We start from the raw sequence: 18095 nt of genomic DNA on the forward strand, positions 1-18095 counted from the left end.
CATTTAAATCTATACATGCATACAATGTATATAACCATACAATGTATGTATGTAGAAATGAGATGTTTCTCCGAACCAGAGTGTAAAGCACAGTAGTACGCATAACACACAATAACTTAGGATGGTAAGGATAAAATCTACAGATGAATCACACATAAATAATAAAGTGCATAAATTAAATATTGTAAGGTGCAGAACAGATGACACTTCGAGTATGATGCAGCTGGGAGTTCCAGAAGACCAATGGCCTGAGGGAAGAAATGGTTTCCCATCCTGACCGTTCTTGTTTTTATACATTGGAGTCTCCTGCCTGATGGTAGAGGGTCAAAGAGAATGCTGGACGGATGAGTGGGATCCTTAATAGTACTAAAGGGCCTGTGTACATATTGCTGCTGATAAATGTCCCTGATGGGTGTCAGGGAGACTCCTATGATCCTCTCAGCTGTTCTCATAGTCCTTTGTAGGAACTTCAGGTCTGATGCTCAGATGGAGATGGAATTTGTTAGGATGCGTTGATGGTGCTCCTGTAAAACGCAGTTAAGATGAGAGGGTGGGAGTCTTGCTTGCCTCAGTCTTCTCAGGAAGTGGAGGTGTTGCTGTACCTTCTTGTTCAGGGAGGTGACATGAAGGGACCAGGTGAGGTCATCCATGAAGTGAACTCCCAGGAACTTAACTCTCTCTGTGGAGCCATGTATTCACAGAGGGGGATGGCTCGTCTGCACCTTCCTGAAGTCCACAATGATTTCCTCTCTGTATTCCGTCTTGTCATCATTTTTAATGAGGCTGACCACTGTTGTGTCATCTGCAAACTTGATAGCACAGTTTGAGCTGGATCCTGCGGTACGGTCTTGTGTCAGCAGTGTGAATGGTAGAGGGCTGAGCACACAGCCTTGGGGAGCACCATTGCTGAGCATTATAGAACGAGAGATGTTGCTGCCTACACAGACTGTCTCTGCCCTTACTGTTCAGAAATCCAGTGGTCAGTTGCAGAGGAAGGTGTTGAGACCCAGTGAGGACAGTTTTCCACCAGTTTCTGGGGTATGATGGTGGTAAACGCCAAACTGAAGTCTGTAAACAGCAGTCTGGCATATGAGACTGTATTTTCCGGGTGGGACAGGATGGAGTTAAGAGCAGAGACTATTGCATTGTCAGTGGGTCGATTTGAACGATAAGCAAACTGGAATGGGTCCAATGGAGCTGGAAGAAAGGCTTTACTCTGCTCCATGACCAGCTGCTCAAAGCATTTCAGAATGGTTGATGTTGATGGTCATTTAGGTAGGTTACTCTCACCTTCTTTGGCACTGGAATGATGGTTGCCGCTTTGAAAACCAAGGACACAGAGGACTGTTCCAGAGAAATGTTGAATATATCCATTAGCACTTCTATCAGCTGGGTCTTTCAGACCCTGACCTGGTATGTTATTGGCCCCTGCAGCTTTGTGTGAGTTTATTCTGGCCAGGGTCTTCCTCACCTCAGCATCGACCAGACGGAATGTCTGCTCCCCTGTGTGGGAGGTGGAAGGGGCACCTTCCTCGCCAGCACTTTGTTCTGTGTGTCAAACCAGGCGTAGAAGACATTCAGCCTGTAGGGGAGTGAAGCATCCTGGTCACTGATGTGCAGGGTAGACTAGTTGTCTATAATCCTTTGAATTCCCTGCCATATGAGTCTCATGTCCCTGGTATGATAAAAGTGTCTGTAAATTCTCTGAGAATGCTCCTGTTCTGTCTTCCTGATGGAGTGGGAAAGTATAGTTCTTGCTTCCCTGCGAGTTGTTACATCCCCCAATCTAAAGGTGGCATCACAATCCCTCAGCCATGCATGGACGTGGCTTCTGAGTTACCCTCACCTCGATGTGTTTTGCAATGGTAACATCCTCAATACATTTCCCTATGTTGCTGGTCACAGAATCCTGGTTGCCATAGGTAGCAGCCTTCCAGAACATTCTCCAGTTCTGGAGAATTATTGAAGTTGTTATTATTATCCAGTTATTGAAGTAGAGTGCAGAGATTGCACCCTCTGGCCAGGTTTTTGCCACCTTTGGAACTGGTCTGACCTGTTTCACAGGTTTGTCATCTGTGCCAATCATGGCCCTTGTGATAGTCATATCACAGTGGTCCCTTGATCAGGCAGTGACAGTCAGTGAGGTGCCAGTGTTTGGATCGGGAGTGCTCCCAGAATGCCTTGAATTTGTTTTTTCTGGTGGAGGGAAGTGTTTGTGATTGTGCTCAGCACATATAGTGAGAAGTAGTGTTCCATTTAAGTTGATGTTGTATCGAAGAAAGGAGACAAGGCAGATTGTGGCAATTACAGAGGCATCTCCCTCCTGTGAACAGTAGGCATCAAAGTGCTTTTTTCCAGAGATGCTGCCTGGTCTGCGTTCCTCCAGCACTTTGTGTGGGTTGCTGTCCGCTGACTCCATCCGCTGTCTGCAGTCCTCCCTGAGTCACAGTGTGGTTTCCATCCATCTGGAGCTACTTCACAGCACACCAACTGCAGGAAAAATGCTGTGAACAAAGACAACTCTTGTACTTGGTCTTCAAAGATTTTTGATAAAGGACTGCCAAGCTCTCTTGGCTACCCTGACAAGTACTTACGAATAGAGGCTTCTGCATGGTGGTGTGTCAGGAGTATTCTGGAGTTACGTGATTACAACAGAATTAATTCACATGTGAAACAATCCAGTTCTTACAAATTCAGGAAGCTTGCATTTAGTCTTTAAGTTTTTGTAAATTTGAAGTTGTAAGCACAGGCTGATGCACAGATTAAGAAATTGCATATGCACCAGCCATACAATAAGGTGTTAATTGCCCTGCATCATCTGTGAGTTTAAGGCATTTGTACGATTGTTTAAGTTCAGGGAGGTGATCCAGCCAAGGTATTTGAACATTCAGAGATGTCTCCCACTGCAGATATGCAATTCAAAGGAAGCATTGTCAACCCAAAGTATTGAAGTGAACGATGTAATTGTATCTATTGAAACTGCATTGAATCACCATTAAGATCTTACCATTGATCTTGAGGGTATAAGAAATGTGATACAGTTTTGAGTTTGTGAGCCTCTACTGAGGCTACATCCACACTAGACCGGATAATTTTGAAAACACCGGTTTCGCGTAAAAATGATAGGTGTCCACACTATGCGTTTTAAAAAAATATCTCTATCCACTTTGAAACAGAGATTTTGGTGAATCTCCTCCTACTGCGCATGTGCAGGCCACATCTACCGAAAGCAAGTGACACGTTTGGTGTCGAATCTCGCCGTGAAAGTGCGCGTTTGTGTAGTTACAGACTAGAAAAACTTAAAATGACGGACAGCTGTTGGCTCTCACACAGGAGAACTTAAAAGTAAAAAAAAACATACTGGAGCTTATGGAGGCAACCGATAGGGAGTTCAGGGACAGATCGACCTGGCTGACAACGTACATTGAAAAACTGACTAACTCTGTTGCATTAATAAAGCACCTTGTTAAATGTATAAAACATGTCTGCATCAGTGTTATCTTGTATTTCCGTACAATGTTACTTTAGGCTGTTACACATCTATTGTCAGAGAAGTACTTGCATAAATAGGTAAACCACCTTCATACGAGCAAGGACAGTAAACAGGGCAAAGTGAGTATACTTATTTATTCAGTAAGTTATGGGTCAAAGTATTTGGTGAGTACATTTCTAACTCTTCTGGCTTCAGTCTCGTTGCCGTCTGTTCTGAAATTGTTAGATTGCATTCAAGAAAACAATGAAATAACATGCTGCCATCCAATAGCGTTTTCAGATTTCTCTGGTTACCCCATCCATACTGATATGCCCGAGCAGTGTTTTCAAAAATACCCACCCTGGAAAGTGTTTCTGAAAAGCTCCGGTTTCGGGGGATGAAAATGCCACTTCAGTGTGGACGGAGGGTAAAAACGAAGAGAAAAAGCTTTGGTTATGGATTTATCCGGTGTAGAGTGTCTCCAGAATGATACCTGCTTGATGTGTTGAATAAAGACTTCTATATCACCAGCTTCAGTGTCCTTCATTCACAGTCACATTTGTTGATGTGCTTTCTTTGTATTGCATACCTACGATGGGAGACATCTCTGAATGTTCAAGTACCCTGTGCCATCATATTTGTCATCTTTTTTGCTGCTACATCCTCACCTCAGTGGTTGAGATCTGCCACAGGGAATCTGAATCTGAAATAGAATGGACAACTGGTTTTTTATTCTCAGCTGGTTGGTTCAAAGCCAAGAACAAGGTCAGGACCACTACCACCCTGGAGCAACACAGACAAAATGCTGGTGGAACGCAGCAGGCCAGGCAGCATCTATAGGAAGAAGTACAGTCGACGTTTTGGGCCGAGAGCCTTCGTCAGGACTAACTGAAAGAAAAAATAGTAAGAGATTTGAAAGTAGGAGGGGGAGGGGGAAATGCAAAATGATAGGAGAAGACCGGAGGGGGTGGGGTGAAGCTGAGAGCTGGAAAGGTGATTGGCTAAAGGGATGCAGAGCTGGAAAGGATCATGGGCTGGGAGGCCTAGGGAGAAAGAAAGGGGGGGAGGGGAGTACCAGAGGGAGATGGAGAACAGGCAAAGAGTGATGGGCAGAGAAAGAGGGAAAAATAAATAAATCAGGGATGGGTTAAGAAGGGGAGGAGGGGCATTAACGGAAGTTAGAGAAATCAATGTCCATGCCATCAGGTTGGAGGCTACCCAGATGGAATATGAGGTGTTGTTCCTGAGTGTGGCTTCACCTTGACAGCAGATGAGCATGGATGGGAATGGAACGTGGAATTAAAATGTGTGGCCACCGGGAGATCCTGCTTTCTGTGGCGGACAGAGCGTAGGTGTTCTGTGAAACGGTTTCCCAGTCTGCATCGGGTAGTGTCGGTATGCGCGTAACAAAGGCAATGTATCACGCTCTGAACTAAAGCTCTGTTGTATCCTGAATACCTTTCTCAGGGCATATAGGGCCCTGAATCTTGTTTTGAATGTAAAAAATACATAGATCCTGTATCAACCACCACCCAACCAGCCATTTATTCAGCTCTCCATAAAAGCTGGCAGTATTGCCCTTGGCAGCATTCTCTCCGCAGAATCAGATATTGGCAACCACCACCTGAGTAGTTAGTGTTAGTGGACTCTACACAAGGTCAAGGAAAGAGTCTTGGAAGACTGCAGACTACAGGTCCAAACAAAACTTTTGGTCCATAGAGCAGCTGTCTTTCCTACAGTACTACATGGGGTTGACCATGTACAGTAGACACCTGGAAAAACCACCAAAGATCCTTTTGGAAGATTTTTTGAGGATCAGCTGGAAGGGCTAACGCTCTAACACCAGCGTACTGGGAGGTCGACATGAGCAATGTTTTCACACTAAAGCAGCACCAACTCCAATAGATTCTGATGTGTAACTCTAGTTTCTCCAAACAGATCCTTTACTCCCAGTGTGCCCCCGGTAGGCAAAGAAATCGCTTCAAAGGTAACATCAAAATCACCCTAAAGAAATTCACCATTACATGGAATAGCACTCAGTAGATGCACCTGAGGGAAATGTGTTCACGAGAGAGCTGTGCTACGTGAGAGTGACCTCTGCTGTGCTGAGAGAACACGTGTCGGCTGCGAAAGGAGAGAAGGAACACTCAACACTCAACCACTAACTACAGGCACCACTTACTTGTGTCTGCACTGCAGCAGAATGTGTGGGTCTCGGATCAGCTGTGGATGACGTGGTCATCGAGTGAGCACACTACTACATTCTCCAGAAGGATCTTGTACCCCATGGAATTGTGCCAGTATTCTCTTGTTTGTGATTTTCAGCCATGTTCTAATGGTACTCCGGGAAATGAACTGAATGATCTAATCTGATGTACCCAGGATATTACTGAGAGAGAGCTATGGTATCAGCAGAGCTTAAATGTAACAGATTGCTGCATTGTTGGGTAGAAGCAAAGATTCTGTGAGATTGATGCAAAGTATCATTGGATATTTCTGTTACCAGTTAACCAACGGTCTGAAAAAAAAGCACGTTTACTTGTGCAATTAATTTATTTGGAATAATTTACTTATAAAATCCAGTCAGCGCTGACTGAGTTTTAAAAGTACCTCACTGGCTGTGAAGTTCTTTGGGACACCTTGAGTGGTTATGTTGTAGCATGATAGATGATTGATTGACCTGCTTCTACAATACAAAGGAGAAACAGTTGTGCATTGGTTTTAAAGAGCCTGTGTGGAACTCCACGGTCACCTGTGGTCAGAAAGAGATTTTCATCCAAAATATGTTTCACTTCCCATTCCCACACTGGCATGTCTGCCCAGAGCCAGGATCTCCCAGGGGCAAACCCTTTCAGTTCCACTTCCCATTCCCACTGATATATCTGCCCACAGCTTCTCCACTGCCTTGTTGAATCCAGATGCAGTTTGGGGGAATAATGCCTCACATTTTGTCTTGGTAGTCTCCAACCTGATGGCTTTGCTTTCACTATCTTTCAGTAATCACTCCCTTCTCACCACTGCCTTTTTCCCTTGTCCCTGTGGCTGTATTACCTGCTCTTTCCCTCCTCTTCCCTCATGATTTGCTCTTCGTTTTCACCTTCCTCCCTCTGGTTCCCCATTCCCTTCTTGTTATTCCATGGTCTACTGTCCTCCTCTATCGGATTCCTCTTTCTTCTAGGCCCCCCACCTCTTGCCTTCTGTCCCCCCCACCCCCTCACCTGGATTCACCTATGACCTGCAAGCCATACTTTTCCCCTCCCTTCTACCCTTCCATTCAGGTTTCTGCTCTCTTTCTATCCAGTCCAAAACATCAGCTATTTATTCATTTCTATAGATGCTGCCAGACCTGCTGAGTTCCTCCAGCATTTTCTGTGTTTTGACAGACAGACAGACAGATGGACATACTTTATTGATCCCGAGGGAAACTGGGTTTTGTTACAGCCGCACCAACCAAGAATAGTGAAGCAATATAGCAATATAAAACCATAAATAAATAAATAATAAGTTAATCGTACCAAGTGGAAATAAGTCCAGGACCAGCCTATTGGCTCAGGGTGTCTGACACTCCGAGGGAGGAGTTGTAAAGTTTGATGGCCACAGGCAGGAATGACTTCCTATGATGCTCAGTGTTGCATCTCGGTGGAATGAGTCTCTGGCTGAATGTACTCCTGTGCCTAACCAGTACATTATGGAGTGGAACTTGGACAGCATCCTCTTTTCAGACACCACCATCAGAGTGTCCAGTTCCACCCCCACAACATCACTGGCCTTACGAATGAGTTTGTTGATTCTGTTGGTTTAGACTACCCTCAGCCTGCTGCCCCAGCACACAACAGCAAACATGATAGCACTGGCCACCACAGACTTGTAGAACATCCTCAGCATCGTCCGGCAGATGTTAAAGGACCTCAGTCTCCTCAGGAAATAGAGATGGCTCTGACCCTTCATGTAGACAGCCTCAGTGTTCTTTGACTAGTCCAATTTATTGTCATGTAGTATCTCCAGGTATTTGTAATCCGCCACCATGTCCACACTGACCCCTTGGATGGAAACAGGGGTCACCGGTGCCTTAGCCCTCCTCAGGTCCACCACCAGCTCTTTAGTCTTTTTCACATTAAGCTGCAGATGATTCTGTTCACACAATGTGACAAAGTTTCCCACCGTAACCCTGTACTCAGCCTCATCTCCCTTGCTGATGCATCCAACTACAGCAGAGCCATCAGAAAGCTTCTGAAGATGGCAAGACTCTGTTGTAGCTGAAGTCCGAGGTGTAGATGGTGAAGTGAAAGGGAGACAGGATTCAAATTTCCAGCGTCTGCAGTCTCCCTAGGGTCAGGCAGCGTCAATGGGTCCACGTCTCAGGTTTCATCTGGTCAAAGGATCAAGATAAAGGTTCTTCATTGGAAGCGCCAACTATCCTTTTCTCTCCACTGATGTTGCCTGACCTGAGTTCCTTCAGTGTGTTTTGTGTTGCTTCTGATTCCAGTGCTTGCAGTCTTGATGACCATTATGAAGTAGTTAACTATCAGTATCCTAGGAGTTATCAGTGGGCCTGTAAACAAAGTGCTGATCAGGAGCAATGAGCAGCAACCCTTTGGAATTCTCTTCCCAAGATGCTTGTGGAGGCTTGGTTGTTGATTAGGCTTGATCAAATTAAATAGGCTGCCTCTGAGATGCCTCAGTACAAGCTCTCTATTCTCATAGAAGTTGTGCATAAACTTCACATCTCATTGTTGTTTGTTTTCTTTAAAGAAATTGATCATTGGCTGGCTGTTGGATCACGACCCATCCAGACGCCCCTCTGCAGTTGAGCTGCTGAAGAGCGAGTACCTCCCGCCCCCCCAGATGGAAGAGTCAGAGCTTTATGAAATCCTGCACCACACCCTGGCAAACACCAGCAGCAAGGCTTACCGAACCATGGTCACTCAACTCTTCTCCCAAAGTGTTACTCCTGCCATGGATTTCACCTATGATTCTGATCTTCGTAAGGGGAGGAACAGATACTGTCAAGAACATCCTTCACAGGACGACTTCAATGTACTCGACATTGCCTCGGCGAATGGGGTACTGAGGATTGTCTGGGGGAATGGGGTACTGAGGATTGTCTAGGGGAATGGGATGCTGGGGATTGCCTGGGGGAATGGGGTACTGAGGATTGCCTGGGGGAATGGGGTACTGAGGATTGTCTGGGGGAATGGGGTACTGAGGATTGTCTGGGGGAATGGGATGTTGAGGATTCTCTTTGGGAATGGGATGCTGAGGATTGCCTGGGGGAATGGGGTGCTGAGGATTGTCTAGGGGAATGGGATGCTGGGGATTGCCTGGGGGAATGGGGTACTGAGGATTCTCTGGGGGAATGGGATGCTGGGGATTGCCTGGGGGAATGGGACGCTGGGGATTGTCTGGGGGAATGGGGTACTGAGGATTGTCTGGGGGAATGGGGTACTGAGGATTGTCTGGGGGAATGGGGTACTGAGGATTCTCTGGGGGAATGGGATGCTGGGGATTGCCTGGGGGAATGGGATGCTAGGGATTGCCTGGGGGAATGGGATGCTGGGGATTGCCTGGGGGAATGGGGTGCTGAGGATTGCCTGGGGGAATGGGATGCTGGGGATTGCCTGGGGGAATGGGGTGCTGGGGATTGCCTGGGGGAATGGGGTGCTGGGGATTGCCTGGGGGAATGGGGTGCTGGGGATTGCCTGGGGGAATGGGGTACTGAGGATTGTCTGGGGAAATGGGGTGCTGGGGATTGCCTGGGGGAATGGGGTACTGAGGATTGTCTGGGGAAATGGGGTGCTGGGGATTGCCTGGGGGAATGGGGTGCTGAGGATTGTCTGGGGGAATGGGATGCTGGGGATTGCCTGGGGGAATGGGGTGCTGGGGATTGCCTGGGGGAATGGGGTACTGAGGATTGTCTGGGGGAATGGGGTGCTGGGGATTGCCTGGGGGAATGGGGTACTGGGGATTGTCTGGGGAAATGGGGTGCTGGGGATTGCCTGGGGGAATGGGGTACTGAGGATTGTCTGGGGAAATGGGGTGCTGGGGATTGCCTGGGGGAATGGGGTGCTGAGGATTGTCTGGGGGAATGGGATGCTGGGGATTGCCTGGGGGAATGGGGTGCTGGGGATTGCCTGGGGGAATGGGGTACTGAGGATTGTCTGGGGGAATGGGGTGCTGGGGATTGCCTGGGGGAATGGGGTACTGGGGATTGTCTGGGGGAATGGGGTACTGGGGATTGTCTGGGGGAATGGGGTACTGGGGATTGACTGGGGGAATGGGATGCTGGGGATTGCCTGGGGGAATGGGGTACTGGGGATTGCCTGGGGAAATGGGGTACTGGGGATTGTCTGGGGGAATGGGGTACTGGGGATTGACTGGGGGAATGGGATGCTGGGGATTGCCTGGGGGAATGGGGTACTGTGGATTGCCTGGGGAAATGGGGTACTGAGGATTCTCTGGGGGAATGGGATGCTGGGGATTGTCTGAGGGAATGGGGTACTGAGGATTCTCTGGGGGAATGGGGTGCTGAGGATTGCCTGGGGGAATGGGATGCTGCGGATTGCCTGGGGGAATGGGGTGCTGAGGATTTTTGTTCAAATTCCCACATCTTTACAGAGATTTTGGAAATCTTCAGGCAGAGTTCTTAAGGGCGATTCAGTATTTGCAGTGTCATGGAAATGAAGAGGAGGAGAAAAATACCCGAGACAGTAGAAATAAGGTCAAGGTTATCTTGTAGCAATGTAGTATTAACAATGAAGTATAAATGATCCCCAAAATGAAAAGCTTAATGTATGTTGGCTGTAGCCCTGCACTTGATGGAGGTAACAAAGATTAGGGGCAATCTCACTGAAATTTACCAGACAGTGAAAGGGTTGGATAGAGTGGATGCAGACAGGATCCAAGGGTACAACCTCAGGATAAAGGGACATTCCTTTAGGGAGTTATTTATCCTTCCAGAGGGTGGTGAGCCTGTGGAATTCATGCCACACAGGACTGTGGAGTCCCAAGTCATTGGGTGTATTAAACCAGTGACTGATGGGTTCTTGATTGGTAAGGATGTTAAAGATTGTGGCGATGAGGCAGGAGAATGGAGTTGAGAAAGGTAAATCAGCCATGGCAGAATGGCCTCATCCTGCTCCTTATTCTTTTGGTGTTACGAATGCACCAAGAGTTTAATGGCTTTCTTTTGCAGAAAATACAAAGTGGAACAACACACTGGTGAATATTTGAAACATGACAGGCTTCTAACTTCAGTGATCCATTTACATTCTTTGTTATAATTTGTATGTTGATATGGTTGTAACACTGTAAAATCTGTTGGCTTGTAATTGATGAGGTGTGCGTAGTGCTCGGCATCCAGTGCTGAATACAAGTCAGTGTGGTCACTGCTGGAATGCAATATCATTTATATTTTACTATTGCCACAGTCTAGTTGATTGTTGAGCGTTAGAATTCTGCCTGAATCCAACCAATGATACATAAAATCCTGTATGACCAACAGTGCAGTGACGTTACTTGCTAAATGGAGAACACAAAGATGGCATGATCTGTTGTGATGATTTCTCATCACTGGAGTTGATGAAAATTGGTGGGTGAGGATGAGGGGAAGATAGCCTGGCTCCTGGGTTCTCCTCACCCAGTACAGTCACTGCACTCCCTGATCCCTCTCTCTGATTGAATGTGGCCTCCTTAATTCAATGAATAATTTTCCTCATCTTAGTCCTTCCTTTAAAACCAGCCTGCAGCCTCATTCCTGCCTCTGCATTGCACTTCAAAACCAATTTCACATAGTAGGGTCAGTTCTGAAATGATGATGGGCCCCTATTTGTGTATCTTGTGGTGGCAAAGCTAAACAAATCTTGGAAAACTTTTAGTGCTTTAATCTCTTTGTTCTGAAGAGCCTGTAATGAATGTAGTTCAGACTGTAATTTAGTCTGTTTTGTTCAAAAATGTAAATTATTTTCTGTTTTCAGAGTGGTTTCTCAGTTCATTATAACATGGTGCAGGAGTTTGTGCAGGAGACAGTATGCCGAATATTCAAAAGACATGGTGAGTAATGCGTGGTGACGGCCTTGTCCGTATCGACTGTTCAAACCGCACCACGTGTCACTTGCCCCGGTGACCCTCCGTCACGTTAGCCTGCTTGTTTTACTTCAAAGTGCATGAAGCTCAGGGCTCCATGAGACACTTGGGTGTTCTGTTTGCAGACAGTCCTTGGCCCTGAACAGAATACAAGGTAAAACTTCAGATGATGTGGATCCTTCTCTTCCCTGCACCCAATCTTGCTTCAGTTACAAAATCGTAGAGTCTTACAGCCCATTTCCATCTCCTGCCTGTCCAAATGTTTTTAAATATTGTAATGGCACAAAGACGAGAAAATCTGTAGATCCTCCAGCATTTCTGTGTGTTGCTTAAATACTGTAATGGTAACCTGCTCTGGCATTGTTCCACACCCTTTTAAATCTTCCCCCTCCACCTTAATTCTCTGTCGTCTTGTTTTAGAGGCACTTACCCTGGGAAAAAGACTGATCACCCACCTTTTATAAGGTCATCCGCCAGCCTTTTGTTCTCCAGGGGGAAAAGTTCTAGCCTATCCAGCCTCTCCTTATAACTCTAGCCCTTCAGCTCCGGTAACATCTTGTAAATATTTTTTACATCTTTTCCAGCTTAATAGCATCCTTCTTATAGCTGGGAACTAGAGTTACACACAGTGCTCCTTGAGTGTTCTCACCAATGTGTTGTGTGATTGCAACATGGTGTTCCAGTGACTGTACTCTTTGCCCTGACTGGTAGGGCAAGTGTATCAGAAGCATTCTTCACTGCCCTGTCTGTATTGCCACTTTCAGGGAGCTAACTATCTCTGGCCTCATTCTGTTTCATAGCTCTTGCTAGGACCCTAACATTTACTGTACAAATAAAAACACAAAATGCTGGCAGAACTCAGCAGGCCAGACAGCATCTATGGGAGGAGGTAGCGACGACGTTTCGGGCCGAAACCCTTCATCAGGAGTCAAGTACAAGTACAAGTCCTTTTCTGATTTAACTGTCAAAATGCAATACCTCACACTTGTCCAAATTAAATTCCATCTGACATTCCTTGGCCCACTTCCCCAGTTCTGTTGTATCCTTAGACAAGCTCCTTGACTGTCCACATACCTGTTCTGTTATCTGCAGACTTACGAACCATTGTCATTCAGATCATTAATCATATAGATGACAAGCAACAGTAGACTCAGTGCTGATCCCTCCAATACGCCACAAACGAGAAAATCTGCAGATGCTGGAAATCCAAAGTGCAACAGACAAACTGCTGGAGGAACTCAGCAGGCCAGACAGCATCTGTGGAAAAGAGTAAACAGTTGACATTTTGGGTCGAGACCTTTCATCAGTCAGAACACCACTGCAGTTACACCACTGGTTATTACTCTGTACCTCATGTTCTGGAGTATCCCATCTTGTGGACCTTGTCAAAGGCCTTGCTGAAGTTCATGTGGGCCACATATTCTGCCCTGCCTTCATCAATTTTCATCAGCTCTTCAAAAAACTCAATCAGATTTGTGTCTGCCTCATCGCTGTCTTTGTAGAGGAGATTTCCGAGAACATGGCCAGTTTTACAAAGATAGAATAAACTAGAGAGTCTTTTACTTCTGAAACAGCAGAGCCTTTGGGGAGACGAAGTGCATGTCTAGGTGTAGGCTTCCTAGATAGAAAAAGCAGGAAGCCCTTGTTGCTCCTAACAGAGGTTGAAAAAGTAGGGGATGCAGATTTAAGGTGTTTGATAGAAGTGTGAAAAGGAGGTGGAAATAGAATCTGTCACCACATTTACAAAATGCTCTGACTGCTGGAGTATTGCTCAAAGGTGGGTTTAGGATAGGTCAGCCAGATACAATGGGCTTGTGTTGTATATTTTGATTTCACTGATTCAACTATTCCCACATAACTTGCCAAAAAGAGGAAAGAAAAGGGCAAGGTCTACAATGTATCAGTAATAGTTATGCATAATCAGCCCGGTAAAAGCCAGAACAAGGATCAGAATAGATGAAGAAAATAACTTGAGGACTCCCATGCAGTAGTGATGTTAATGGTGTTGTCTTTCGTGTCTGACGGTAACACGAGACCTGAGTGACAGAGCTGTTACCCTGGGGCAGCTCCATGCTCTCAACCTGAGAGATCAGGCTCCAGTGGTACAAACAATCGTCACAAACTGGGGTCTTCCTTGGCTGCAGAGGATGACCATGACATCTTCAGTGCCTTGTCATGGTCCTTGTTCTCCATGGAGCATTGTGGAACCACCTTCCTGGCCATTGTCTCTCGCTGTAGATCCACCAGAGCTGACTTTGCATGTCCCTATTCCACTGGGGTACGAGGCCTCCCCTAGTTTTGCCCGCCTGTCGAAGTGGTATACCGTGGCGTGGCTGCTGCTGTCTGCAGCAGCTACTTGGAGCCACGGGTGAGAGCTGGGTATCCGGTGAGGACCAGAATGGACACGACAAGCCCCTTCACCAGAGGTGCCGCCCCTCCCTGGACACCCCTTACACCCCACATCATCATAGTGATGATAATATAATTGAGAAAGGCACAAGTAAGATAAAGACCTAAGTAATTTTGAGAAAAAAGGGAAAAGAATTTGGAAAGCAGATGAACAAAATTAATTAGTAAGTAATGAAGCACTGTAGACAAAGTGCTGATAAAATTGAAACTAATTAAACTTGCTGGATCTAAGCCAGAGTATTCAGATACAGCACAGAATCAGGGCCTTCAGCCATTGAGTTATCAACACCCATTTTGCTCTCCTACAACAAGCCAATTCTCCCCACATTCCCTTCAGCTCCTTTCCGAGCAGGCATTCACCCACACACTGGTGCAGGGGTTTCATCCTCTTCTATACCTGCATTAACTGAGGGGTCTGTAATTGCACTAAGGGCATTTTATAGCAGCCAATCTGCACGAATTTGGGATATGGGGGGAAAATGGAGCACCTGGAGGGAACCCACGGAAATAGCGTGCACACTCCACACGGACAGGATTGAACCTGGGACTCGGCTGCTTTGATGCGGCAGCTCTACCTGTTGTGCCACAGTTGGTGTAGTTACAGGAATGACAATAGACAGTAGGTGCAGGAGTAGGCCATTCGGCCCTTCTAGCCAGCACTGCCATTCACTGTGATCATGGCTGATCATACACAATCAGTACCCCGTTCCTGCCCTCTCCCTATATCCCTTGACCCTGCTATCTAACTCTCTCTTGAATGCATCCAGAGATTCGGCCTCCACTGCCTTCTGGGGCAGAGCATTCCACATATCCACCACTCTCTGGGTGAAAAAGTTTTTCCACACCTCTGTCCTAAATGGCCTACCCCTTATTCTTAAACTGTGGCCTTTAGTTCTGGACTCACCCATCAGCGGGAACATGCTTCCTGCCTCCAGTGTGTCCAATCCCTTAATAATCTTATATGTTTCAATCAGATCCCCTTTCATCCTTCTAAATTCCAGTGTATACAAGCCCAGTCGCTCCAATCTTTCAACATATGACAGTCCCGTCATTCCGGGAATTAACCTTGTGAACCTACGCTGCACTTCCTCAATAGCAAGAATGTCCCTCAAATTTGGAGACCAAAACTGCACACTATACTCCAGGTGGGGTCTCACCAGGGCCCTGTACAGCTGCAGAAGGACCTCTTTACTCCTATACTCAATTCCTCTTGTTATAAAAGCCAGCATGCCATTAGCTTCCTTCACTGCCTGCTGTACCTGCATGCTTGCTTTTATTGACTGATGTACAAGAACACCTAGATCTTGTTGTACTTCCCCTTTTCCTAACTTGACTCCATTTAGATAGTAATCTGCCTTCCTGTTACCTCACATTTATCCTCATTAAACTGCATCTGCCATACATTTGCCCACTCACCCAACCTGTCCAAGTCACCCTGCATTCTCATAACATCCTCCTGACATTTCACACTGCCACCCAGCTTTGTGTCATCAGCAAATTTGCTAATGTTACTTTTAATCCCTTCATCTAAATCATTAATGTATATTGTAAACAGCTGCGGTCCTAGCACCAAACCTTGCGGTACCCCACTGGTCACAGCCTGCCATTCCAAAAGGGACTCGTTAATCACTACTCTTTGTTTCCTGTCAGCCAGCCAATTTTCAATCCATGTCAGTACTCTGCCCCCAATACCATATGCCCTAATTTTGCCCACTAATTTCCTATGTGGGACTTTATCAAAAGCTTTCTGGAAGTCCAGGTACACTACATCCACTGGCTCTCCCTTGTCCATTTTCATAGTTACATCCTCAAAAAACTCCAGAAGATTAGTCAAGCATGACTTTCCCTTCATAAATCCATGCTGACTCGGACTGATCCTTCTACTGCTATCCAAATGTGTCGTAATTTCCTCTTTTATAATTGACTCCAGCATCTTTCCCACCACTGATGCCGGTCTATAATTCCCTGTTTCCTCTCTCCCTCCTTTCTTGAAAAGTGGGACAACATTAGCCACCCTCCAATCAGCAGGAACTGTTCCTGAATCTATGGAACATTAGAAAATGATGACCAATGTGTCCACGATTTCTAGAGCCACCTCTTTAAGTACCCTGGGATGCAGACCATCAGGTTCCGGGAACTTATCAGCCTTTCAGACTCAACAATGTCTATCCAACACCATTTCTTGCCTAATATAAATTTCCTTCAGTTCATCCTTTACCCTAGTTCCTTTGGCCACTATTACATCTGGGAAATTGTTTGTGTCTTCCCTAGTGAAGACAGATCCAAAGTACCTGTTCATCTCATCTGCCATTTCCTTGTTCCCCATAATAAATTCACCGGTTTCTGTCTTCAATGGCCCAATTTTTGTCTCAACTATTTTTTTGCTATTCACATCCCTGAAGAAGCTTTTACTATCCTCCTTTATATTCTTGGCTAGTTTACCTTCGTACCTCATTTTTTCTTGGCGTATTGCCTTTTTTGTTATCTTCTGTTGCTCTTTAAAAGCTTCCCAGTCCTCCGGTTTCCCACTCATCTTTTCTATGTTATACTTCTCTTTTATTTTTATACTGCCCTTTACTTCCCTCGTCAGCCACGACCGCCCCTTACTCCCCTTAGGATCTTTCTTCCTCTTTGGGATGAACCGATCCTGCACCTTCTGCATTATTCCCAGAAATACCTGCCATTTTTGTTCCACTGTCTTCCCTGCTAGGGTATTGTTCCATTGAACTTTGGCCATCTCCTCCCTCATAGCTCCATAGTTCCCTTTGTTCAACTGTAATACTGACACATCCTATTTTCCCTTCTTCTCAAATTGTAGGTTAAAACATATCATATTATGGTCACTACCTCCTAATGGTTCCTTTACCTCGAAGTCCCTGATCAAATCCGGTTCATTGCACAACACTAACTCTAGAATTGCCTTCTCCCTGGTAGGCTCCAGTACAAGCTGTTCTAAGAATCCATCTCGGAGGCACTCCACAAACTCCCCTTCTTGGGGTCCAATACCATTCTGATTCAGTAATCAGAACACAGAGAATAAAGATAATTATGTAGAGAAGAATCAGTGAATATTGCTTCTTTGGTTGTATGGTTAAGAAGAGCATTACATAAATACTTGTAGAAAATAAACTTACAAGACGGTGGGAAGGTGAGATAGTAGGATTAAAAGCACTACTAAAGTGCTATCACAAGGATGATGGCACGAACGGCCTCTTTCTATGCTGTTTTGAATCTCTGTACTGTTACTCAGCTCAACCCACGAATGACCCAAACTTTGAGACCACTGGCTGACAACATCCTCAAGTGACTGGAAGTATTAAGCTTCGTGTGAACGTCTGAATTCGTTTTACAGGTGCCACTTGTGTGAACACGCCACTACTTATGCCAAAGAACAAAAAATTGTATGAGACTAGTGGAGGAGCTCTCTTCATAGACCATTCTGGAATGTTAGTCACGCTTCCCCAAGACCTTAGGGTAAGTCATGTGATAATATTGTCCACATGTTGTGGTGTGTCCCATGTGGAATTCCTGCGGTTATTGGCTGTGATCACTTTATTCCCTTGCGTATTCTGTTCATGAGGTAATTATAACTCTTCTCAATTAGAGAAATAAAATTGAAAAGACGTTTTAAAAACAAAAATGCTGAAAGGACTCGGGTCAGGCAGCATTTGTAGAAGGTGAAGCAAAATTCAGGTCAGAGGCCTTTCATCAGTTCCGAGAGGAAGGGTTTCTCTTTCTACAGATGCTGCCTGACTGCTGAGTGTTCCCAGAATTTTCTTTCTTTATTATTTCAGATTTCATGGAAAACATAGAAACCCCACAGCACAATACAGGCCCTTTGGCCCACAAGGTTATGCTGAACATGTCCCTACCCTAGAAATTACTAGGCTTACCTATAACCCTCTATTTTACTAAGCTCCATGTATCTATCCAAAAGTCTCTTAAAAGACCCTATCGTATCCACCTCCACCACTGTTGCCCTCAGCCCATTCCACACACTCACCACTCTCTGAGTAAAAAACTTATCCTGTACCTACTCCCCAGCCTGTGCCCTCTTGTGGCAACCATTTCAGCCCTGGGAAAAAGCCTCTGACTATCCACACGATCAATGCCTCTCATCATCCTGTACACC

At 45.8% G+C, this 18095-nt stretch overlaps 1 protein-coding gene across 4 annotated transcripts in view; it reads left to right on the forward strand.

Moving 5' to 3' along the window:
* The window catches only part of eif2ak4 (eukaryotic translation initiation factor 2 alpha kinase 4), a 187398-nt gene that overhangs the window by 105230 nt on the left and 64073 nt on the right, over positions 1-18095 (forward strand). For all 4 annotated transcript variants that reach the window (XM_059952972.1, XM_059952962.1, XM_059952957.1 and 1 more), the window contains 3 exons: positions 8225-8536; positions 11446-11521; positions 17316-17437. In XM_059952972.1, the coding sequence (XP_059808955.1) occupies positions 8225-8536; positions 11446-11521; positions 17316-17437 (510 nt within the window). The remainder of the gene's footprint in view (positions 1-8224; positions 8537-11445; positions 11522-17315; positions 17438-18095) is intronic.

Source organism: Hypanus sabinus, chromosome 2 (assembly GCF_030144855.1).
Source record: "Hypanus sabinus isolate sHypSab1 chromosome 2, sHypSab1.hap1, whole genome shotgun sequence".
Lineage (NCBI taxonomy): Eukaryota > Metazoa > Chordata > Chondrichthyes > Myliobatiformes > Dasyatidae > Hypanus > Hypanus sabinus.